General features: G+C 48.2%; 1 protein-coding gene across 1 annotated transcript; it reads right to left on the bottom strand.

Moving 5' to 3' along the window:
- On the bottom strand, positions 1 to 26,246 carry LOC144824383 (uncharacterized). The gene is made up of 3 exons (XM_078683495.1): positions 26,188 to 26,246; positions 17,191 to 18,028; positions 1 to 806 (listed from the first exon to the last, which is right to left on the bottom strand). The coding sequence occupies exons 2-3, from the start codon at positions 17,442 to 17,444 to the stop codon at positions 335 to 337; spliced, it is 726 nt and encodes a 241-aa protein (XP_078539621.1). The 5' UTR covers positions 17,445 to 18,028; positions 26,188 to 26,246; the 3' UTR covers positions 1 to 334.

The raw sequence follows: 26,246 nt of genomic DNA, 5'->3' as shown, positions 1-26,246 counted from the left end.
TGTGATTATGAAAACCTTTATTAAGAAGGTTCGGTTTAGTGCATATTATATTTAAAAGCATAATTGCAGATCTAAATATTACAGTGATTGGAATGACTGCAATACAGGTCATTTACTATATGTGTGCATTGTAACATAGAACACAGCCATGCAACATATAGCAGGATATCAATGTAAGAGGCATGAGGAGAAGGCATCTGGCTGTGATGACATCATCTGCCCGCACAGGCCCAGAGGTGGGCGGGGGCTCGTACCCACCTGTGGGGCTTCAGCAGAGACAGGGTGGGGCGGGTTGTGACGTCATCGCGTTATGAGCCCTCCAGCGGCCGGACGCTCAGGTAAAGGTGTGCAAGTCCTCGATGTTGAGCACGCGGTCTCTGAACAGCTTCACCTCAACCCTCAACTGATCCAGCAGGCGGACCCTACTTCTGAAGGTGCAGCCCCCAGACCTAGCAGAAGCTTCAAGACACAAGAGCTCCAGTGTTTCTTCTGCCACCGAGTGCAGACCCTGGGCCAAGGTTTCTCCTTCAGGCCACTGGAAGTCATGGAATTCATGCAGCGCCTGGAGGACACGTCTGCTGAGGGCCACGATGCCCTCCACACACTCGATGCAGTCCCGGGTGTCACCGGGAGGGTCGAGGCTCATCGAACCCAGCATCCAAGCAAACGAGCGTCCATTCTTTCTTGAATCCGAAGACCCTGAAAGGAAATCTGCTTTTCCGCCTCGTTGTTTGTTTTGCTTCGGTAGGGTGTCTGAGTTACGTAGCATTTCATCCACATCTTTTATAATATTCACGGCCTTGTCCCTGAGGATAGAAAACAACATTATAAGCCATTGCAAGTCCTGCAGTGTGACATTAACAGACCACCCGAGCATCCCTCAGCAAAGCAGATTGAGAGGGGTAAATGAACTCAGTTCTTTCACATCAGTCCGGAAGACACCACCCCTTGCGCATGACTCCCAGACCCCAGTTCCTGCACATGACTCCCAGACCCAGGTCCTGCACATGAATCCCAGACCCAGGTCCTGCACATGAATCCCAGACCCAGCTCCTGCACATGAATCCCAGACCCCAGCTGCTGCACATGACTCCCAGACCACGCCTCTTGTACTAAGTCTAGGAGATCCCAGCTCCAGCACATGAATCCCACACCGTAGCTCTGGCCCATGAATCACAGACCCCAGCTCCTCCACATGAATCCCAGACCCCAGCTCTTCGACATTAATCCCAGACCCCAGCTCCTGTACATTAATCCCAGACCCAACTCCTGCACATGAATCCCAGACCCAGCTCCTGCACATGAATCCCAGACCCCGGCTCCTCTACATGAATCCCAGACCCCAGCTCCTGCACATGAATCCCAGACCCCAGCTCCTGTACATTAATCCCAGACCCCAGCTCCTGCACATGAATCCCAGACCCAGCTCCTGCACATGAATCCCAGACCCCAGCTTCTGCACATGAATCCCAGACCCCAGCTCCTGCACATGAATCCCAGACCGTAGCTCTGGCCCATGAATCACAGACCCCAGCTCTTCGACATTAATCCCAGACCCCAGCGCCTGCACATGAATCCCAGACCCAGCTCCTGCACATGAATCCCAGACCCCAGGTCCTGCACATGAATCCCAGACCCCAGCTCCTGTACATGAATCCCAGACCCAGCTCCTGCACATGAATCCCAGACCCCAGGTCCTGCACATGAATCCCAGACCCAGCTCCTGCACATGAATCCCAGACCCCAGCTGCTGCACATGACTCCCAGACCCAGCTCCTGCACATGAATCCCAGACCCCAGCTCCTGCACATGAATCCCAGACCCAGCTCCTGCACATGAATCCCAGACCCAGCTCCTGCACATGAATCCCAGACCCCAGGTCCTGCACATGAATCCCAGACCCCAGCTCCTGTACATGAATCCCAGACCCCAGCTCCTGTACATGAATCCCAGACCCCAGCTCCTGCACATGAATCCCAGTCCACAGCTCCTGCACATGAATCCCAGACCCAGCTCCTGCACATGAATCCCAGACCCCAGGTCCTGCACATGAATCCCAGACCCAGCTCCTGCACATGAATCCCAGACCCCAGCTGCTGCACATGACTCCCAGACCACGCCTCTTGTACTAAGTCTAGGAGATCCCAGCTCCTGCACATGAATCCCAGACCGTAGCTCCGGTCTATGAATCACAGACCCCAGCTCTTCGACATTAATCCCAGACCCAGCTCCTGCACATGAATCCCAGACCCAGCTCCTGCACATGAATCCCAGACCCAGCTCCTGCACATGAATCCCAGACCCAGCTCCTGCACATGTATCCCAGACCCCGGCTCCTCCACATGAATCCCAGACCCCAGCTCCTGCACATGAATCCCAGACCCAGCTCCTGCACATGAATCCCAGACCCAGCTCCTGCACATGAATCCCAGACCCAGCTCCTGCACATGAATCCCAGACCCCGGCTCCTCCACATGAATCCCAGACCCCAGCTCCTGCACATGAATCCCAGACCCCGGCTCCTCCACATGAATCCTAGCCCCCAGCTCCTGCACATGAATCCCAGACCCCAGCTCCTGTACATGAATCCCAGACCCCAGCTCCTGTACATGAATCCCAGACCCCAGCTCCTGCACATGAATCCCAGTCCACAGCTCCTGCACATGAATCCCAGACCCAGCTCCTGCACATGAATCCCAGACCCCAGGTCCTGCACATGAATCCCAGACCCAGCTCCTGCACATGAATCCCAGACCCCAGCTGCTGCACATGACTCCCAGACCACGCCTCTTGTACTAAGTCTAGGAGATCCCAGCTCCTGCACATGAATCCCAGACCGTAGCTCTGGTCTATGAATCACAGACCCCAGCTCTTCGACATTAATCCCAGACCCAGCTCCTGCACATGAATCCCAGACCCAGCTCCTGCACATGAATCCCAGACCCAGCTCCTGCACATGAATCCCAGACCCAGCTCCTGCACATGTATCCCAGACCCCGGCTCCTCCACATGAATCCCAGACCCCAGCTCCTGCACATGAATCCCAGACCCAGCTCCTGCACATGAATCCCAGACCCAGCTCCTGCACATGAATCCCAGACCCAGCTCCTGCACATGAATCCCAGACCCCGGCTCCTCCACATGAATCCCAGACCCCAGCTCCTGCACATGAATCCCAGACCCCGGCTCCTCCACATGAATCCTAGCCCCCAGCTCCTGTGCATGAATCACAGACTCCAGCTGCTGCAAATTAATACCAGACCCCAGGTCTTGTACATGGATCCCAAAGACTACAGCTCTTGCACAGGGGTTCTGTTTGTTGAGTTTGAATTTTTTCTCAAACTCGAAAACTATTTTGAATTTGAGGGAACCCTATTACTCCAGACCGGGGGCACTTCGATGGGGAGCACATTCACCCCTAGTGTGGCAGAACTCTATTTCTTCGAGTGTGCGAAAAAATTCATATTCAATGAACAGAAGCCCTTCTCTCCTAACAGTGTCTTCTGGAAGTGGTACATCGATGACGTCCTTGCCATATGGCAGGGACCGAACGAAGTCCTATCAGACTTTATCACTTGGATCAACACCTGTGATCAAAACTTGAGGATTACCCACACTAAGTACTACAATACGATGATGTTCCTCGATGTTGTGATCACCAAAGAAAATGGACGTCTAGAAACAAAGACCCATCATACGAATCCCGGATCCCAGCTCTTGCATTAATATCCCAGAGACTCCAGCTCTTGCACATGAATCCCAAAGACTACAGCTCTTGCACATGCACCTCAGAGACTCCGGCATTTGCACATGAACTTCAGAGACCCCAGAACTTGGACCTCAATTTCCAGAGACAGCACATCTTGCACATTAATCCCAGACCCCAGGTCTTGCACATAAATCCAGACCACAACTCCTGTACATGAATCCCAGACCCCGGCTCTTGCACTAAGTTCGGGAGGCCCCAACTACAGCACATGAATCCCACATCCCAGTTTTTGCACATGAATCCCAGTCTCCTGTTCTAAGTTCAGGAGATCCCAGCTCTTGCATTTGAATTCTGGAGACCCCAGCTCTTACACATGAATCTCAGACCCCAACACTTGCAAAAGAATCACAGATCCTTGCTCTTGTACTGAATATTAGAGACCCCAGCTTCTGCACATTAATCCCAGACCCCAGCTCTTGAACATGAATCCCAGCACATGGCTCTTACACATGCATCCCAGATCCTAGCTCTTGCACATGAATTCCTAATCCTAGATCCTGCACATAAATCCCAGATCCATGCTTCTGCACGTGGATCCCAGCTCTTGCATAAGAATCTCAGAGACTCCAGCTCTTTCACATGAATCCTAGACCCCAACTCATGCGCATGAATCACAGACCCCACCATTTGCACATGAATCCCAGACCCTGGCTCCTGTACTAAGTTTGGGAGACCCCAGCTCCAGCACATAATCTCTGGAGACCCCAGCTTTTGTACATGAACCCCAGACCCCAGCACTTGCACTTGAAGCTCAGACCTCAGCTCTTGCACATGAACCCAGGAGCCAAACTCTTGCACCTGAATCCCAGACCTCAGCTCTTTTACCGAGTTCAGGAGACCCCAGCTCCTGCACATCAATCCCATACTTCAGCTCTTGCACATGGATCACAATCCATGGTTGTTGCACATGAATCTCCGCCCAGCTCTTGAACATGAATCCCAGCCCCCAACTCTTGCACAAGAATCCCTGACCCCAGCTCCTGCACATAAATAACAGAACCCTTCTCCTGTAAATGAATTCCAGACCCCAGGTATTGCACATCAATCCCAGACCCCCAGCTCTTGCACATGAATTCCTTATCCCAGATCCTGCACATAAATCTCAGATTCAAGCTTCTGCATATTAATGTAAATGTAAATGTAAATGTACAGGAATTTATATAGCGCAAATCACCAAGCGGTCTCTAAGCGCTTGCTTAGGGAACCCGTCCTGGTATTCCCCTGTGAGATAACCCCGGCAGGGTATCCACAAGGTGAAAGCCAGGCATCCCACCGCGAGGGGCCGTTGTGGAGATTAAGCAAGCTATTGCCCAGAGTCGCAGAGTGTGAACCCGTGAATCGAGTAGGCACCGGAGCGAGAATTGTCGAGTCCATGGACATTTTAGGACTCAAGACCCCGCCGAGCCGGGAATTGAACCCTGGTCCCAGGCTGACCTCTGCTTCCAGGTCTGCCTCCTCTAACCAGTGAGCCACACTTCTCCACTAATCTCAGATCCAAGCTATTGCATATGTATCCTAGAGACTCCAGCCCTTGCACATGAATCACAGACCCCACCACTTGCACATGAATCCCAAAGACTACAGCTTTTACACAGGCACCACAGAGACTCCAGCATTTGCACATGAACTTCAGAGATCCAGCTCTTGGACATCAATCCCAGAGACCCGACATCTTGAACATTATTCCCAGACCCCAGCTTTTGTACTGAGTCCAGGAGACCCTAGCTTCTACACATGAATCTCAGACACCAGCTCTTGCACTAGATCCCCAGACTCTGGCTCTTATAGTATATTCAGGAGATCCCAGCTCTTGCAGATGAATCGTAGACTCCAGCTGTTGGCCATGAATCTTAGAGACTCATGCGCTTTCGCATGAATTCCAGGCACTGCAGCTCTTATATTTGAACCTTAGAGGGTAGGGAGGAGGGTGTACACTGCAGAGGCAACAAGTTGACCACTCTGGGCAGGCGGGAGGGGCAGTGACAGCACAATGGACCATGGAGGGCAGGGGTGAAGTGGGACAGGGGCAACAAACCAACCATGCAGAACAGGCAAGAGAGGTTGTCAATATAAGAGAACATTCAGGGCAGAAGGAAGAGGCAGTGGCAGTACAGCCATACATGCCAACAGACCTGATTCAGGCAGAAGACTCCCTATGTTTTAAGCCCAAAAAGCCTTTCCTTTGTCTTGTCTCCTGCCTAAAATCTCTTCTTTTTCAATGAAAGTCAATGGGGAAATCAAATTCCCCAGGTTTTTTCCCCCAAAACTCCTTCTCACCAAGTTCAAAATGCTGGCAAGTATGGTACTTTTGGATCACTGAGGGAAGGAGGAATGGGGTAGGGACATGGAGTCCGATAAGAGAGGGCAGGAGGGAGATGGGCAGGGGCAGCAAACTGATCTTATAGGTCAGGTGTCAGAGGGTGCAGCAGCATAATACACCACACAGGGCAAGTGGGATGGCAATGTAATACAACGGACCATGGACAGCAATAGGGAGGGGACAAGGCCATGCACATCATGCACATCAACAACAAAGAGCAGAGGGGAAAGAGGAAAGGGCAGCAAGCTGATCGTACCGGACAGACAGGAGAAATAGTTGCAACATGAAGGACTATACAGGTCAAGAGTGAGAGGGCATGACAGTGGACCAAACAAAGCAGGAGGGATTCGACAAGGGTCTGCACATGGAAAACGGAGGGCAGAGGGCAAGGGGGGCAGGGCAGGATTAGCAAGCCGACCATGGAGGGCAGGCGACAGTGAGACTAAAATGGCATAAACACAGCCACTAGAGGGAAGATTGGAGGGGGTCAGGGGCTGCAAGCTCAGCACACAGGGCAAGTGGGGGGGTTGTGGCAGCATAGAAACCTATGCATGGCAAGCAGGAGTGTTAGGGTCAGCACAACGGGCATGGTGGGCAAGAGGGAAGGGGCAGGGGCATGCCCAAGGGACCATCGAGGACAGAAGGGAGAGGTGGGTGCTGGACACAGACAAGAGAGGGCAGTGCAAGAGGCTTTACAACAGACCATGCAGGGCAGGCAGGAGGAGCAGTTGCAGCACACCAGAGCATGGAGGGAAGAATGGAATGGCAGCAAAATGGACCATGGAGGACAGGAGGGAGGTGCTAGGGGCATGAAACTCAGACAGGCAGGGTGGAGGTGGCAGGGACAGGCAGCAGCCATCTGACCATCATAGTAGATAGGAACATGTCAGGCATAAAGGAGGGAGCATGGGCATGCACACAGACATGGGAGGGCATGAGGAGGGAAAGTAGGGTCAGGAAGATAAGCACAGAGGCTAAGCAGGAGGACAATGATGCTGCAACAAAAATGGGGAATAGATGGCAGGATGAGTGAGCAGGGATATTTGGCTAAATGGAAGGCAGTGGCAGTACATCGAACCATGCAGGTCAGGAGGGAGGGGGCTGGTGCATGGACAACAGAGGGAAGGGAGGAGGCGGATGGGGCAGCAAGTTAACTGTTTAGGGCAGTGGTAGAACAATGGCCACACATGGCTGTAATGAGGCAGCAGGAGCATGGACTTGGACAATGGATGGCAAGGAGGAGGGGGACAGGAGCAGCAGGTTTGGGTGAGGGTAGCACACCGTGTATTGCGATCGGCATTTTACGTAACATAAACAAAACTAGAAAAGTGACTGGAAAAAACAAAGGTTAAAGGGGTGGTATAGTTAGGAAATAGAATTTAAAAAACCTGCTGCGTATGACTTACAGGAGGTACCAGGAGGGCTTCTTGGCCCCCAAGGTCCCTCATGAGCAAAGTGGACTTCATCCCCCAACCAGTGGTGCACCACTTGCAGCGTTTGCAGAGTGTTGGAGAAAGGGGGCGTAGCCTCCGAAGACCACTTAGCAATGCTTCTATGTGGGACTTATTGGAGATAACAGGAGGGGTAGTTGGCCCCCAGAACTACCCCTCCTGTTACCTCTAATAACTCCCACACAGCAGGATTGCTGAGACCTGATTGGAGGCCACACCCCCTTTGTCCCCCACTCTACAAACATGCCTCTCATATTGGATTTGCTAGTGAATTTCATGTGTATGTAAATAAATAAATCGTAAATCATACGTTCTTATATAGCGCCTTTCACCGTAAGGTCTCAAGGCGCTTGCTTTGGGAACCCGTCCTGGCTTTTCCCTGCGAGATAACCCCTACTGGGCATCCCCAAGGTGAAAGCCAGGCATCCCATCGCGGTGGGGCCCTTGTGGAGATTAAGCAAGCTATTGCCCAGAGTTGCAGAGTGTGAACCCGTGATTCGAGTAGGCGCCGAGGCGAGAATTATCGAGTCCGTGGACGTTTTTGAGTTCAAGACCCTGCCGTGTCGGGAATTGAACCCTTGTCCCAGGACTGACCTCTGACCTCTGCCTCCTCTAACCGGTGAGCCACACTTCTCCATATGTGGAATTTGTTCTTTCTCGTTTCTGTTGCAGGTGGAGAAATTAATCCTGGTTAGTTAGAATAATGTCTTTGTTTTAGGAGTTAGGCTTAGGGAGGGAGAACAGCGATGCTGATAATGAGGGACTGTGTTGTTTCTTTTCGGAGAGAACCTGGGAATCAAGGTCATCGAGCCAAGGGCTGGGAGCATCGCTGCAACATGGAAAGCTACCTACAAGGAGGTGCCTTGCTTGGATGGGGTGATGCCGAAATGAATTCTGGGAAGCTACCTGAAGTTCTTTAATTGAAATTAGGGACAGAGTCCGGGGGACATCTACCTTTCCATGTAAGAGAGAGCATCTTAGAACGAGCTCTGTATCTTTATGCAACCTGACCCATTCAATATGAACAGACTTCTTTGGAAGCCTTAAGAGCTGACACCTTTTACGGAACTTGCCTGGGGATGCCGTAGTGTAGGGATAGACTAATGCTTTTCACCTACGAACCCCCAATGAAGGGTAATTTGGACATAGGAGCCATTATTTTCTGCATATTGATTTTGGAGCAGGTTATTCTGTACATGTTGCACAGCCTCAATTTCACTCGCAGATGTGGCTTTATATTAGTTCTAAAGTATTTCTACCCTCCTCTTGAGGTGCTTGTATGTGCAATTGTTCTTGGCTTTGTAATAAACGTACTAAATTCTGGATCGGGAGTCGGTGATTCTTCGAAGTCATAGTTCTTTGGAACAGTAATGTAATTTGCTAACGATTTTCCTCCCCTCCACACCCCGGGTCATTGCTGGAGCCTTCGCTGGGGGTGACGGTCCCCAGGGCCATCTAGGGCTCCTGGAGTGGGGCCGCACATGCCGCACAGGCCCCCTCCTTTGTTCACATTAGCTCCCTGCAATAGACCCTCTTTGTTATTGCATTTGTGCCCCGAGGAGGTGGCGGTCCCCTGGGCTGTGAGGGAGGCCCACCCTGCTTTAAAAACAATTAAAGTATGTGCCCTGGGATTTACTTAAAAAAGAAAGCAGTATGCCCTGGGGCCGGGAGGGTTGCGAGCCCCCCCCACATAATTGTAAATAGCCCCAGGGAGGTGGCATTCCCCGGGGTTGTGGGTGGATCCAGTGGGCTCGCCCGCATTCATAATGAAAAGTGCCCCGGGGTGGCGCTGGTCCCTGGGGCTTTAATAAACCTAGGAGGGGGGCTCCGTGCGCTACCCTCCTAAATGTAGCAAATTTAACCCGGGACCTGGTTTACCTGGGGGTTAATTTAATGCAAATGCGGGAGTCCGTGCTTAATTTTTTATTTTGCTGCGGATTCGCAGATTCGCAGCAAAATTTCAAACATATGCTTTTAACCCCCGGCGGGGTCCCTCAGGGTCCCCTGCACCATATCTGGAGGTCAGGCTATTCCTATCATGCCCCTTTTTTTTTACTTTTTATCTGGGACTCTGCTTCAAGCCAAGTCCCAAGATGGCTGCCAACAATTTCTGGTTGAAGTGTTGGCAGCCAATCGAATTTTAGTAGGATGCGCGAGTCCACTGCAAGGACTTGCTTCCCCAAATATCTATATTTTATGAAGTTAGATATCTCAAAAACTACTGAACGGATTTACACCACATCACAAAAAGCATGCTTTCTGGACCAACATATAGCTTTCTGCCAAATTTGGTGTAATTCAGTTCAACCGTTGGGGCTGTAGTCAGTGCTTTAAATCGGCCGGTACTCACCGGTACTGAGTACCGGCACTTCCGGACTTTTTGGCCCTCAGTACCGGCACTTCTCTGTTGACAGGGAGAGTGCCGGTACCCTGATCGGCGGCAGGCTCAGTTAGGCATCTCCTCCAGGGCAGGGCTTCCGAGCAGCTTGCAAGTAAATGAGCCGTGAAGTAGCCGCCCTTTTGCAGAGTTGCTGCTGAAGGTTAGCAGCGCCCATTTCATTGTTCCCAAACTGCAGGGGTTTGAGTGGGCGCTTGTCACACAGTGATTAACAGGGCAGGGTCTCTAGACAGACCCTGCACTGCCAATATGGTGTGCAGCGATGAAAGTGCTTTAGCGCCCCTACCCCCACCCCTCCGTCAGGTGTGTGAAATGAGTTGGAGCCTCCAGTCACTAATCCAGTCCCTTTTGCGGTATGGCACTGGCTGTAGTAAGTGAGTGGCAGCGCATGTCAGTCCTCCACCTTCGGCAAAGTCTGGGTTTTTTCTTTTCATGTTTTTGACCAGCACTGTAGCTGCTTCCCTTGGTGTGCCCCTCCGACACCAATCGCTGCATTTGGTAATGGGTTCATGGGTGTGAAGTTAGCCCTGCCCTTAGGGCAATGTATAGCAGGGAACCTGTAGCGCTCCAGGAATGAGCTGCCATGACAACTGGTGACGTATTTGGTTTGGGCAAAGACCAGGTGAACGTAGATGGAAGGGGGAGGGAGGAATGTAAAGAAGGTAGGCGACAGGTGAAGTTAGGATTACCACTTTTTCAGATAAAAATGGCAGATATTTGATGAGTTCTGAAATCATAAATGGGCTTAGAAATGTATTTTAACACACATGTGTGTAAAGTCAAAACTCTGGTACATTTCTTGTTAACATATAGATATATATAATTATATATGTGAATATATATGTGTGTGTGTGTGTGTGTGTGTGTGTGTATATATCTATATACACACACACACACACACACACACACACACACACACACAAATAATGAAATATAGCAGAACAAAATAGTGGCCAGGTGGCAAACTTGGGGGATGAGTATAGCATTGAAGGGAGAACTGGAGGCAAGTAGGAAAACAAACTAGTGAGAAAATGTAAGAGACTTGTGGAGAGAGTAAGGCAGTAGTGGGAGTAAGAGAGACAGAAATAGCAAGAGAAGGTTAGAGGCTGGGTAAAGATGAGAGGCAAGTGGAGCAGACTTGGATTTAAAAACATGGAACCAGCAAGAGACAGGACGAGCCTGGTCGTAGTGAAAAAGGCAGTGGCAGTGCTTTAAATGGGTCAGCACTCACAGGTACTGACTACCGGAACTTCTTATTTTTATCACTATAAGTACTGCACTTCTCTACTGTGAGGAGAGTACCGGTACTCATGAAAGATAGACGGATTGGCTGCAAGTGCTGGTGAGCACTAGGCTGTCAGCGTTGGAACCTATCTGACAGCCAAGGCCCACTGGATTCCTGAGCTGAGCTGCGGCTGAACTATTCAGGGTGGGCTTTTTTGCATTATGTTCCTTGTTCACCATCACATTGTGTTTGATAGTGAAGACATCATTTAGGCCCTGTGCTGTTAATCACTTTCACACTATTGTGTGGATTTTGCAAACTCAGGTATGGAGACAGCAGGCTGACAGCAGCTATTAAAAAGCCATTGGCGGGAAGGAGTTTAAAATGACTTTAATTCCACCTGAGACAATGGGGCCCATTATGATGTCGGGCAGATTGCCTCCGCCAGGCTGGTGGAGGCAATCCGCCTGACATGCATGTCCTGATTCCCCCCAAGCCAGATTAGGATGGCGGAGGGGACAGCGGCGGACGGAAAGACCGTCCGCCGCTTTACCGCCGCGGTCACCCTGCAACCGCGGCGGTGATAGATTATTATGGTGGCGGTGTCCAATGGACACCGCCAGCCATATTACGATGGCTAAATTTAGGGGCCTTTCCGCTGCGGCAATGCCGCCACGGAAAGGCAGGCGGTGATTGCTGCTGGGCCCCCGCGGGGCCCCCAGGTGATGCCAGTGTTGGGGGTGCACATGGGGGTACCTATGGTACCCCCCACATCTGCATATGCAAAGCGGCAGGCACCGCGTGGTGCCTGCCGCTTGGCATATGCAAATGCGTGCTGAAATGTTTATCATTGTGGCGGGCGGTGCTGAGTGCACCGCCCGCCACAATGATAAACATGTAGGATGTGCACGCCACTGTGGCGGGCACATCCTAATTCCCCCTACGGGACCCCCACCCTTATGGCCGGCGGTCCCGTTCTCCGTTAGGGTGGCGGGCAGACTTTGACCTAATGTGCCCCTTTGTGTGAGTGTTTGCATATGGCTGTGTGCTTGTCTGCTTGTGTCTGCCTGCCTTTGCGTGCCTGTTTTTTTGTGAGAGAAAGAGGGAGAGAATCAGGATACTCTTGAGATTTTTTAAGGGGACTGTGTGGAATACTTTTGTGTACATGTGTGCGTATTTCTTTCTGTGTGTGTGTGTGTGTGCACACTTGAGAATTATAGTATTGTGCCAAACAACAACAAATAACAGGATGGTATTAAGAAGTAGCAAACATTACAAAACAAAGAAATTTTAACATATCACTGTTTGGCTATCATTTTGTGTAATTAGTTAATCTGTTTTGTTGACATAAACACATTTCCCATGTGTTTTGATTTGTGCTGCAACTGGTACAGAAGTCATTATGTATGATCATATCTTCCCCCTAGCCCCGCCCACTTGCCACACCTTTAGCTCATTTTAATGAGTACCTGCACTTATTTTTTTCCATTTAACCCCTTTTGCCGCTGTCTCGATTTCGCGGCAGTGCAGCACTTCCGAAAAACGGGCGAGGCCGCGACGGCCATTTGCCGACAGCAGTATTGGGGAGGTAGTGCTGCCGTCGGCCATTGTCCGATGGCAGCACGGAAGGGGTTAAAGCACTAGCTGTAGTCGTGGCCAGAGATTAAAAAATCACCATAACTTAACATGGGGAAAAAGCATTTGTGACTCCCCTTTTTCTCTGCCTCCGCTTGACGGATCACTCCGAAACCTTCAACAAAGCAGCTGAACCAAAGAGGGGAAGTTTTGTTAAACTTTGATCCGAACTATAGCTACCACTAGTAGGTTATATGTACAAATTACTGTTTGTGCACGATGCAAGGATGACATAAAGAATTAAGTGAAAAAAGTGTTATATTGACAGTGTTCTTAGATGTAAAATAATGCATGATACTTTTCCAGGGCAGGCGGAAGAATACATCCAAACTGCCAATAGAGTCACAGTGTGAATAAAATGCTCCTATTGGTTGATGCAAATGACTGAAGGAGCCAACACAAAGCCCAGAATATCTGTACATTATGTTTGTTAAGGAAAAAAGGATCTTGGCTTCGCTTAATTAACTTAAAAATATAAACCACTACTAATACTAGCAGCACTAGCAGAAAAGTGCTGCTAAAATTATCCATTGCTAGTACATCACCCTTCTGGTAAGTGGAGGTCCTGCACATGCAGAAGCCACAATGAGGTGTTGGTAGTAAAATATTAAACTACTTTACGATGCTGCAACTTTTACTTAAGTCATAGACGGGTGACGTGGTATACCGATTGCTACTGAACAACTTCAAAGTTGCCCCAAAAGTGTCCTGTGTTGGTTTATCAGCCCCCCTCATTTTCAATCATGGTACTGTTAAACTAACACCTGTCATCATAAACTGGAAACTACAAGGCCCAGAATTTAAAGCGCTGCTGGATACAAAGGTAAGTGGAGTGGAGTGGTGTGGCTCACTGATTAGAGGCGGCAGACCCGGGAGCAGAGGATGGCCCGAAACCAGGGTTCAATTCCCGACGCGGCAGGGTCTTGGACCATGGTCAACGGACTCGATAATTCTCTCGTCGGTGCCTACTCTAACTAGGGATCACACTCGGCAACTCTGGGCATTAGCTTGCCTCATCTCCACAACGGCCCCCCACATACGCCGGGGATGCCTGGTTTCACCTTGGAGATACCCAGTAGGGACAATCTCACAGGGAAAGCCAGGGCGGGTTCCCCTGCGGTCTACAGCGCTGAGATACTCCTTCAGGAGTCGATTCTAGCTCTTTAGAAACCCACAATCAATCAATCAATCAATCAATCAAGTGACCAAAGATATGAAGCTTAACAAGGGATCCCTGTAAGAGCTATTCGAAAGGTGTCGCGCATGAGCTGAGGGTATTTGGCAGTTAGGAATAATTAAGGATTAATCATTTCTTCTATGTGTGCACTGAAAATACTGTCAAAAAAGGGGAAAGGTGGGCTGCAATTCCAAGTCTCAAATATTTAAAACATTTACTTAACAATGTCGTAAACTGATGTAACTTATTAATTAAGAACCATACGTGTTTTGGGAGACATTAAGACAAAACCTAAAGTAGGAATAACTTACATTTAAGGCTAAACAAATGACATTCATGCATTCTACATTTAACCACCATGTGTGATCCTTGCTTAAATGTGCGAAAACAAGCTTCTGGTATATCGAGTGACATCAATAGCTGTAACTCAAAAACAAGCACTGGAAAATGCATCAGGCTTCACTTATGTGATTAATAATAAGCTGTTTTTTGTTGTCAAATGTAGCTTGCTAATTAGTTGTACAATATAAGTTACATAAAGTATGTTAAAGTGTTTTGACTTGTTTGTATAGAAAACGGCAATATATTATGCTGTTATTTGTGGTATAGTGGGGGTAAGTAATAGCAACATTTTGAAAAATGAAATGCAAGGGGAAATAATATAATTAATTGATATAATAGCAATATTATGTGTTTAGAGAAGTTCTGACAACTTTTGGAACCAGTGCCACTGCACCTGCTGCACAATTCAAATCTTGTCCCTGGTGCCTGCAAGATAACTGCATTTGTGACAGTCTGTTTAGTAGTAAAATACAGCAATATTTGGTGTTTAGAGGAGTTCTGACAACTTTTGGCCCCAGTGCCACTGCACCTGATGCACCGTTCAAATCAAGTCTCCTTTAACTGCAAAGTACCTGTAATTAAGACTGCCTGTTTAGTAGTCAACTATACCAATATTATGTGTTTAGAGGAGTTCTAACAACTTTTAGGCCTGGTGCCACTGCACCCACTTGCACTATATAAATCATGACCCTCCTCAAACTCCAGACCATCCAGAACGCCGGAGCCAGACTAATCCTCGACATCCCAGCCACTTCACCCATCACCTCTGTGACATCCACTGGCTCCCCGTTGAAAGAAGGATAACTTTCAAGATGCTCACATATGTATACATGGCCCTCCACAACACCGAACCTAACTACCTCAACAACCATCTCTCCTTCAACGTACCTAATAGAAACCTACGATCAGCCGACCTCTCCATAGCCACCGTCCCACGCTTCTACAGGAACAGAGCGATGGAAGATCCTTCTCTTATCTTGCAACAAAGATATTGAACGAGCTCCCCCTCCACCTCCGGTGAAGCCCGACACTGCACCAATTCAGTGAAGACCTCAAGACCTGGCTCTTCGATTGACCCCAACGGAGCTACAACCTCCCCACCCCCAGCGTCTTGAGACCCTAACAGGTGAGTAGTGCGCTTTATAAACACTGATTGATTGACCCTAGTGCTTGCTAGATAACTGCACTTATGATTGCCTGTTTAGTAGTAAAATATGGTATACAGACATAATATCGACTCAAAAATATAGAATGGCACAAATATCGAAGTAAAAATATAGAATGGACAAAATATCGAATGGACAGAATATAGTGGTGAAAAATATCGTTTTGAAGGTAAGTAATTTAATATCGATTTTTTAAATATAGAAAGTTAAAATATCGAAGTATATAATAAAGTAATTAAGATATATCGAATTTTTTATAATTTCGAAAAAAAATTACGTGTATTTCTTTATGCTATTTAATTTTTGTGTAATTTAATTCTGTAGTGGGTTGTGGGTTTATAGGGGAATAGGGAGGGAAGTAATTTAATTGTCGTTAATTCAATTTGTTAATTTAATTATTGGTATTTATTTTGAATTAATTGTTAATTAATTATTAATTTATGATTTATTAATTATTAATTGGTAATTAATTTTTAATTGGTAATTAATTTTTAATTGTTAATTAATTTTCTTAACTGATTAATTGATAATTATGTTAATTTTATTAATTTATTTTCCGTAGCCGGTTGTGGGTTTATAGGGGAATAGGGTGGGAAGTAATTTAATTGTAATTAATTAAATGTGTTAATTTATTTATTGGTATTCTTTTAGAATTCATTGTTAATTAATTTTTAATTGGTAATTAATTAATTTTTAATTGGTAATTAATTTTTATTAATTGGTTAATTGATAATTATGTTAATTTCAATAAAAAAAATCTGTAGTGGGTTGTGTGTTTATTGGGGAATAGGGTGGGAAGTAATTTAATTGTTATTAAATTAATCATTTTATTTATTTATTGGTATTGATTTTTAATTTATGTTTAAATAATTGTTAATTGGTAAATAATTTGTATTTTTACCCCTACGCTATCCAACGCTTTTCCTACTGTTGCACTCTCTGGAGTTGGAATAGTAATTTGTACCCCTACGCTATCCAACGCTTTTCCTACTGTTGCACCCTCTGGAGTGGGAATAGTAATTTGTACCCGTACGCTATCCAACGCTTTCCCTACTGTTGCACTCTCTGGAGTTGGAAAAGTAATTTTTACCCCTACACTATCCAACGCTTTCCCTACTGCTGCACCCTCTGGAATGGGAATAGTAATTTTTACCCCTAAGCTATCCAACGCTTTCCCTACTGTTGCACCCTCTGGAGTGGGAATAGTAATTTTTACCCCTACGCTATCCAACGCTTTCCCTACTGTTGCACTCTCTGGAGTTGGAATAGTAATTTTTACCCCTACGCTATCCAACGCTTTCCCTACTGCTGCACTCTCTGGAGTTGGAATAGTAATTTTTACCCCTACGCTATCCAACGCTTTCCCTACTGTTGCACTCTCTGTAGTGGGAATAGTAATTTGTACCCCTACGCTATCCAACGCTTTCCCTACTGCTGCACCCTCTGGAGTGGGAATAGTAATTTCACGAGCGCGGAGCAAGCACTGTGCTAGAGAAACCTAAGAATGCGAGACCTATTGCATTTCTATTGTTTGTTTAAAATAGGAACTTTTCAAGCCTGTAGGATGGTCTACAAGACGGGAGCCGTCCACAGAAATAGTTTGGGGGGGGGGGGTAATCTAACTTTAATAAGCTATTGCTGTGAGCCAATGAAAATGCATCATAGTGATAGTGTTTACTTGCCCGGTTTGCAATGCTCACAGCTCACCTTTTAATCTCGTGGTACGTTAAGAAGTCGCTGCTCACAGAGTTGATACAGACGGAGGCCTCGTTTCTTTCTCCGCAGCAGGTGTACCGATACTCCACGCCGCTCTTCGTGTACTGCCCCTTGTGCTTCAGCGTGATCTCAAACTCGTATTCAATGCTGTTAGCGTATTTAATAACTTGGTGAATCTCTTCAGAGGGATTGGTTGATGCGCCTGGTTCCTGCCTGATGATCCTGCCATGATCGCAGAAGCGCATGGCTTGATAGATTCATTGTCTTTCTGATCCTCGGAACCCAGGAAGTGGGAGGCCTCGTGGATGAGGGTCCCCGGCTGGGAGTCTATCTTCAGATGCACTGGAGCCCTCCAGGAGAGCGGGCACAGGTACACGGTTCTACTCTCATCAGAAGGGTGCACGTAGGCATAGGTACTTTTATACTTTTCACTACTGTTCTCCTTGAGCCGGATAACCTCCAGCACTGATTTCAGGTGGGTCACCCTCTCTTCCGTCAGTACCGCGTACCGCGTCAACCATTTCCGTTTGGGTCCGTTATCATCGGGGCCCTCAGTCAGCAGCAACTCCGGGGGCTCCATCAGCAGCTGCTTCTTCTTCTTCAGGGCGTCCTCCAGGACGCTCAGCGCTCTAGCCTTGGCTGCATATGCGATGTACCAATGGTCGCCCGCCAGTTCGCTGCCCTCACCCGGCGCCTCGCCTTCCTTGCACCTCTTCCCATCATTGGATTTTACGCACATGATAATTCGTGGAGCCATCTCTCTGACTACCCTCTGCATCTTCTCACCAGATTTGTGGCTTCGCAACATCTGGGCCATGGGAAAGATTCACTGAAAGCAAAGAATAGAGGCAAAGGTCAGAGGTTCACTCTACCTACCTACAACAGGTCACAGCATCACAAACAGGCCTGTCCCCTTCTGCACACCAGACTGCCACAGTGGGTTGACAGGAAGGGCTGGTTGAGGGAAGTGCCTTATTACACTGACAGACCTCCCTGCAGGCCAGCCTATGATGATACAATCTGAGAGATCTGGAGGTACAGAAATCAAATATGTTCTATAGTAAACAACAACAAGGGACTGTGAAGAGGAGATAAAATGTCACAAAAACCCACAGTCCTGCACCTGTAACAATCCCAGCATCCCCAACCATTCTAGAATCAAAACCCAACCGAACCAAGTTTGATGTGGTTTTCCTTTCAAGTTTCTTCCCAGGGTCTGCGGTAGTGTACTTCCTATATTCCCAATAGGCTCTGCGCATTGGAATAACATAAACGATAGTTTAGACGTAGGACTGAGGTCGACTAGGTCTCTACTGAATATGTTAGACTTAATTATAGTAAAGTCCACATTTGTAAAGCGCACAATCACCCGTAAGGGTTTCTAGGCGCTGGGGGCCGTCGGGAAGATTAAGCGAGCTATTGCCCAGAGTCACATGGTGCTGGGCTAACCTGCCGCTGGAGCCGGGGATCGAACCGTGGTCCCCAGATTCCAGCGTCAGTCGCCCTGGCCGCGGCGCCACACCTCTTCCTCTTCCCAATTATGAATGCCAGCTAGCTCAGAGGTCACTAGAAACGTTCTCGAGTGAACAGGAAGGAATTAACTTTCCTGAATAGACAAGAAGGGATTAGTTTCTGACAACCGCATAAACATGACAACTTTGCTCCCTCCAGAATAAGGAGTATATCTCCAGAGTCGTGTGAAAACAATAGACAGCTATTTCACTCAGTCAATCGTGCATGCTTAGTTTCACCAGAGTGCAGAGAAATAGAGAGACGGGCGTTTTCAATAAAAGTTGTTATTTATTGAGCAGTCCTCTTTCTCGTGCAAGAGAAGTGAATTGCCACAATTGCAATACTTGTCATAAAGTAAAGTGCGTACAGTAAAAGGAGTATTATGAAATAATACTGTAAAAGCATTGATATGGTTTCTGAGCCATATGTTACTTAAAACGGATAAAATACATAAAATACATACAACGATAAAAGGTTGACTAAACGTGCTCAACTGGTGTTTCTAAACTACGCCTACCCCGGTGTACCTGACCTAAGCCTAATACGTGGGAAGGAGTAAGTAAGTTAAGATAGTTTTGCCAAGAATCTGCATCAAGAATTCTCTTAAGGATCTAATCAGCTCCGTACCTTGTTTATAGAATGAAGGAGGTCTTGTATCTCTTTCTCAGGAATCGATCTCCCAGTAACCCGCAAGGGTGACTGGAAACACTGGAGCTGGATTTCTCGGCAGGAGAAAAGACAGCGTCTCTCTCAGTGCGTCAAATGGGAGGGTCGGCTTCCTTCAGCACTCGCATCAGCTGGGCATCGGGCAAGTTGATAGCCGCTCTGCTCCAAACCACCGTGTGTTTGCTTAAGGCAAATGCTGGTATATTTATACCTGAAAGGTGCCAGGTTTGACGTAAGGTTGGACATAAAACGTTGCTAAGAACTTACAGTTCTTTCTGGACTCCAGGAGTTCTTGCATAAATCAAAACAAAAGCAGGGGGAATTCCCGGGCTGCTGGAGGCTTGGTTTGTTTAAAGAACGCGTTGTACTTTCTAGGAGTCTATGGGAGTAGCCTTGCCGTATTTGGACTGCATTGGCTGTGACTAAATATGGATATGATTCTTATGCCTTTATAAGGATATTATTTGTTATAACCACATAAGGGCATAAATCGGGAATATTTAAATAGGGTCCTAGATACGTTTACAACACTGTTCTCCAGACACAGCCTTTGTGTAGGGTGATACTTCTCACAGCAACGTAGTCTCCAACCTGGAGCACCCACAACAGGTGCACTCATGTCAGTGTTGCCTGCCTCCAGCTTCAGGAATGTCAGCAACACACTTCTACCAGTTGGGGACACAACTCGCTCCCATCTTGTGCAAAGGTCAGGCCAGGGGTATCCATAATGGATCCCATGGGCCTCTGCCCACTCCGCTCCCCTGGCTCGTTTGCACACACACCACACACATACTACACAGGCTACACACATCACAATGCACAACAGGTAGGAGTTGAAAAAGTGCATAGAAGCAGAGGGTCAAACAAGTGGGCCGTAGGCGGCACTCTACGGTTGCAGATTAAAAGGTCTGGTCACAACTAGGGATTCACAACATGGTACACTGCCACCACCACTCTATGTGCTAGAGCCACAACTAGGGCAGCAGTCCTCTCATAGTGATAGAGGGCACTCTTTGTGCGCCCCTCCAGGTCACAGGACAAGTCTCGAAGCTACTCATGTCAAGAGACAGGCCTAGACCTCTGCGTTTACACTAGACTAGCATGGCGCTAGGGCCACAAATCCAAAGACAGGAAACCAGGTATACATAGGCGAGCACTGAGAGCAGGGGACACGCCTGTACACTGTGCAGATATCCGTCCCATATCAGACTAACTGTAACCTTACTGCACAGTTGGATAAGCCCAGTCGCTGGATCGGCAAAACTATTGTTAAAGTGATTTGTATTTGTTTGAGTATTATGCAGGGTTCAGTCTGTGCAAGAATCTCACCGTCACACCAGGTAAGCTCTGCTTAGTTAAAGCCTGTGTGTAAATGTGAAGACATGCTGCACCTGCTGAGAGCATCTTAGAAGGGTAGCCTTCCTCGCACATACACTGCCAAGTCTTCTGTTAGTGAGCCAGATATATTACTGGAGTTCCTCTTTCAGCGGGGAACCCTGACACGTTATGCACAAATACATCATTGATAAGGATAAAATCTTCCATTAGGAATTATGGAAATTAAACAGGTTCCAAGAGACAGTAGGAGGACGCGATTGGATGTGCATCGGCTTTAAGTGGACATATTGTTACAACATTGGAGATCGGAGACAACTGGGACGAGCATTTTGGACCAATGAGATTGATTGCAACCTTATTAATTATAAAACCTGCATCCTCTAGACATCTGTGAGACTTCTTTCATAAGATAGCGCCTATGGCTACATAGCCCAATCTGCCACCCTTCTGCCGTACTGGTTTTGGAAAGTACATTGCTTCAAAAGGGACATAATAGACTTTGGACCTGATTTCGAGTTTGGCAGATGGGTACTCCACCACACGACGCAGATATCCTGTCTTCCCTATTACAACTGCATTAACTGCTTGAGTGCTCATGACGGCTCCCGGCCGTCATGAGTCACAGTAGGCGTGTGCTCATGACGGCCGGGAGCCGTCCGAACATTGCCGCTCCGCCCAGCGGTATTAATTCCCTGCCTTCGCAAGAGTATTAATCAGTGGGCGGAGTTCGGACAGCTCCCGGCCGTCATGACCACACGCCCACCGTGATTTATGATGGCCGGGAGCTGTCCTCAGTACAGGAGCTCCACCCTCAGCCCGACCCCCCCTCACACCGCGGCGGGATTTGTCCCGCAGCGAAGGGGTTAACTCACGGTTATAAGGCAGATGTGTGACCTCATGTTTGTGAGAATCTAAATCAAGCCTCTTTGTATTATCTGTGCTCTCATGGTAATGACGGTTCATTCTCTGAACTCATGTAGGTCTTATGGAGTATTACTAAAGATTTCATAATAGTGCCGCTATTTATCATTTAAATTACATTTAACAATTAAATTACTTTTTAAGTGCATTTGGTGTATGTGTTTCTGCGTTTCCGCATGGTAGGTCCCACTTATGAGTCAGACAAAAATCCTTTATTGCTTAATTAATTAAAATCATTTGCAATTATTTATTTATTTGAAGAGTTTATAGCGCTGGCTAGACCCGGAGGTATCAGAGCGCTTTACATAAGAACAAGTTGCACACAGTTACATCAATTACCATAGCACAAAATAACAAATATATATGAGTTACCTGGAGCATGAGGGAGGGTGGGGCGAGAGGGTTCGAGACAAAGGTGTAGGAAAAAAAAAACCATTTGCAATGCAATAGGTCTAGCATTTACGCAAGTTAAAGCTATTGCCATTGTAAATGACAATGTCATTTATTTATGTTTTTAAAAACCAATACCAAAATAAAAGGCATAGCCTTACAACGCCAAAAGCTCAAACTTGCATAACTGCGAGACATATTGCACTGCAAATGCTTGTTCTATACTGTCTCGCTAGGGTCTGGACATTGACAAAAAAACACCTACCTTCCTAGACCCAGCGCACACTTTTTTAGGTCCAACACGTACCTTTTTTAATGCAAAACCACCATTTCAAGGCCCAATTTTAGCGACTTTTCTTCTGTACTTACTCAGTGCTCTCCTCTGCCCCCTTAAACTGTTCAAAGGGATTGGCAAGGTAAGGGGCGGCCCCTCCCTGAACACGGCTGTGTTTTATCCTCTGATAAAAGGAGATGTGGTAAGTGTGGCCTGTAATCCGGGCACTAGTTTCAAAGGGGAATCCACCACCCAACGGCGTCATTGTTCCAAACCCGGACAGGCGGGAAGGAGGCGTGCGCGTGCCCGAGAGAGAGAGGCACAGCGTGTGAGGAGCGAAAGTACAAAATGTAGGGCCAGGGAGAAAGGGGTGAAGTTTGAGGGATGAAAAATACAGGTCGGGGGTAGGTGGGCACGAGGGGTGAGAAAGTGTAGAGTGAAATGAGAAGGGGAAGATGTATTAGTGGGGGAGAAAGAAGAGTGAAGTGGGGGTAAGGGAAGAGGGTTAGGGAGGCGGTAATAGTGAAAGGGAAAATAGCACACGGGGAGGGCCGAGTGTGGGGGTTAGGGAAAGCGGGAAAGTTGCGGAAACCGAAGAGGTTACAGAGGGAAGTAGACATGAGGGTGGTGGAAAGGAGCTAGGGAGGAAGGGAAAGAGGGAAGACGGACAGGGATTGGAGAGGGAAATCGGAGGGAGGAGAGAAATAGGGAAATATAAGTGGAAACATGGGAAGAGGATTGGGGGCGAAATTAGAAAGAGGCAAGGTGAGAGATGGGAGAAAGATACCAAGGAAGAGAAAGTGTTAGAAAGGTGGGAGATGGAAGAGAGCAACATGAGAGAATTTAAATGAAAGCAGTGAGAAAACGGAAATGAATGGAGTGAGATGTTTCATCGTAGGGAGGAATGGAGAAAGTGAAAAGACAGGGATGGACATGAAGCTAGAGAAGAGCAATGGTTCGCATAGAGTAAGGAGACAAAAACAAACAAGAAGCGCAAGCAAAAAGAAGATGGAGAAGGCGGAGCGAGTGAGTGGCTGGGATGTGTGGGCGAGGAGAGAGGCGCGTGCGCGCTTGGGAGAGCAGTCTGCTCATTTTCAAGCACTGCACTTGTGCTTGTGGCACGTCCCTGCTTGCTTCTGCAAGATGGATGCCGCCACAAGCACAAGTGTAGTGCTTGAAAATGAGCTGAGTGATGGCTAAAGGACCTACTCTGCAGCGCATGCGCGCTACGTAGGCGAGACCTAAAAAACAAGTTCAGATAGGGCTGGAAAGGGAAATCAGCCCCAAGATCGCGGAGGGAGGAGGCGGGGGAGGGAAGGATACACAGCGGGGAGACAAGGAAAAACAATGTCCAATGTCCAGCTGGGTAGGTGACGGCTAAGGGAGTAAAACCAAAGTCAATTGCCTCTGTTGCTGCCTAAAACAGCTCCACCGGGCATCGGCCATGTTGCTCGGGCATTACTAATATACAGAAACGTGAATGTAGATCAAATAAATTATATACAAGAACATCTGATCACATTCATAGTAGGCTCCATAAAATTGCCACTTCATAAGCAAAACTGAAATTAAAACCATATCATTAATGTCCAGAAAGTGCTAGCACTGTGAAGGTGCATTATAACATCAGTGCAGGATGAAGAGGGTTAAAATTAATGGCCTCCCAGGGGGCTGAAGGTAGCAGACAATAACTAGCAGTGAATGTTTACTCAGCGGCATATGGACTAAATGTCCTTAGCTGAGTTTGCAGATATGCAGATCTGACGGCCCCACTTGTCTGCATTCAAATGGACATGTTGGGTTGGGTTTTTATGCCTGAGTGCAGTGTGTGTGGTGTGCATGAGAGAGAGAGGTTAAAGAGTGTGAACTGAGTGGGAGTGTGAGGGAGGAAGGAGGGAGGGAGAGAGTGGGGCAAGGAGAGATGGAGGGAGGGAGGTGTGGAGAAAGGGCGCGGGGAGAGTGTAAAGGGGAGAAAGGGAATGTATGAAGGTGAAAGGAGGGAAGGATGGATTGAAAGAAGAAATATGGGAAGGAAGGAAGAGAGGAAGGTGACCCTCTCCTGGGGGTTAGGGCGCTCTACGAATCTGCAACGATGCCTAGGCAAAAAACCCCAGCCCACCTTCGGGACTACATTGGTCAAGGTGCCCCATATCTGTCGTCAAGTCTGTGCCACAGCTGCCCAATGTCCATGCTTTCCGTTCACCCGTCACCGCCCCCTGGTATCCTATCCCTCCTGCCACAGTGACCCCCTCATATGACTCGAGGGGAGGTGCCCCATACAGCCCAGTTGCATCCAATACTGTCCATTCAAAGTCCCTCGTTGCAAGTTACACTTCAAACCCCGAGTACCCCCCACCTCCCCTCCAGGGGTTACTGATACTAGGGGTATTGGAAACTCCGGGGAGGGGGGGGTGGTGTATCAGTAGGTGAAACCTAAGGGTACCCTCATCAATGGGGAATTGCTGTGGGGATCAGTAAAGCCACGCCCACTTACCCGGGGTGGGGCCCTCGTTTCCACATTTTTTTAGTCTGGCTCGACAATGCCATCGTCTGCAAAGCCCACTGTCACCTGCTCAGTACCGCAGACTTTTTAATTCTCTAGTCAGGACTCAGAATGCAAGAGGAGACGTCATGGTTTTGCCAGTGCTTGTTCAGCTGCATGAAAGTCCCCCGATAACACGTCACACAGCAGCACTTCCTCGGTAGGACACACACACCGCTCTCCGCACTGTGAAAAGCCCCCGTTTGCAGCCCATGCCGAGAGAGCGCACTCACTCACTCACTCACTCACTCACTCACTCACTCACTCACTCACTCACTCACTCACTCACTCACTCACTCACCTACTCACTCACCTACTCACTCACTCACTCACTCACCCACTCACTCACTCACTCACTCACCCACTCACTCACCCACCTACACAGTCACTCACTCACCCACCTACACACTCACTCACTCACTCTCTCACTCACCCACCCACTCACTCACTCACTCACTCACCCACCTACTCACTCACTCACTCACTCACTCACTCACCCACTCACTTACTCACCCACTCACTCACCCACCTACACACTCACTCACCCACCTACACACTCACTCACTCACCCACTCACTCACCCACCTGCACACTCACTCACTCACCCACTCACTCACCCACCTACACACTCTCACTCACCCACCTACACACTCACTTACTCACTCACCCACTCACTCACCCACCTACACACTCTCACTCACCCACCTACACACTCACTCACTCACCCACTCACTCACCCACCTACACACTCTCACTCACCCACCTACACACTCACTTACTCACTCACCCACTCACTCTCCCACCTACATACTCACTCACTTACCCACTCATCCACTCACTCTCCCACCTACACACTCACTCACTTACTCACTCACCCACTCGCCCACCCACCTACACACACACTCACTCACTCACCCACTCTCTCACTCACTCACTCACTCACTCACATCTGCTGTGACTTACACATTCTTTCTAGAGCATTTCGCAGCGTGCGGGGTTTATGATAATGTGGGTGAAAATCTTGGTAAATTATTAGAGCACGAGCGTTTTATGATCGCCCTCAGCACACTTTGCGATTGGGGCATGAGAGACAGCTCACTTTGTGAGTCTGCAGACCCTCCTCGGACAGTAGCCGTTGGGGTGCAGCCGGTGCAGTGGCACCGGGGCCGCGTCCAGCCCTGCACCATTGATTTTACCAATAGTATTTATTTAAAACACGTGGATATGTAAAGACAGCAGAAGAGAACGAATCACCGACCGCGGGTGAAAGGCGGAGCAGCGCTGAAGGAGGGGGCTTGAAAGTTAAAGCCCAGCCTCCCGTCCCTCTAACATGTAAAGCACTCACCCTGGAGCTGAGACGGACTCGGGTTGCGGGGTCTTCACTGGAAGCTCGGCCGGTTCTGT

Source organism: Lissotriton helveticus, chromosome 3_1 (genome assembly GCF_964261635.1).
Source record: "Lissotriton helveticus chromosome 3_1, aLisHel1.1, whole genome shotgun sequence".
NCBI classification, from domain to species: domain Eukaryota; kingdom Metazoa; phylum Chordata; class Amphibia; order Caudata; family Salamandridae; genus Lissotriton; species Lissotriton helveticus.
Note: the sequence above shows the minus strand (reverse complement) of the source record. Positions and strands in the feature narration are given on the sequence as shown.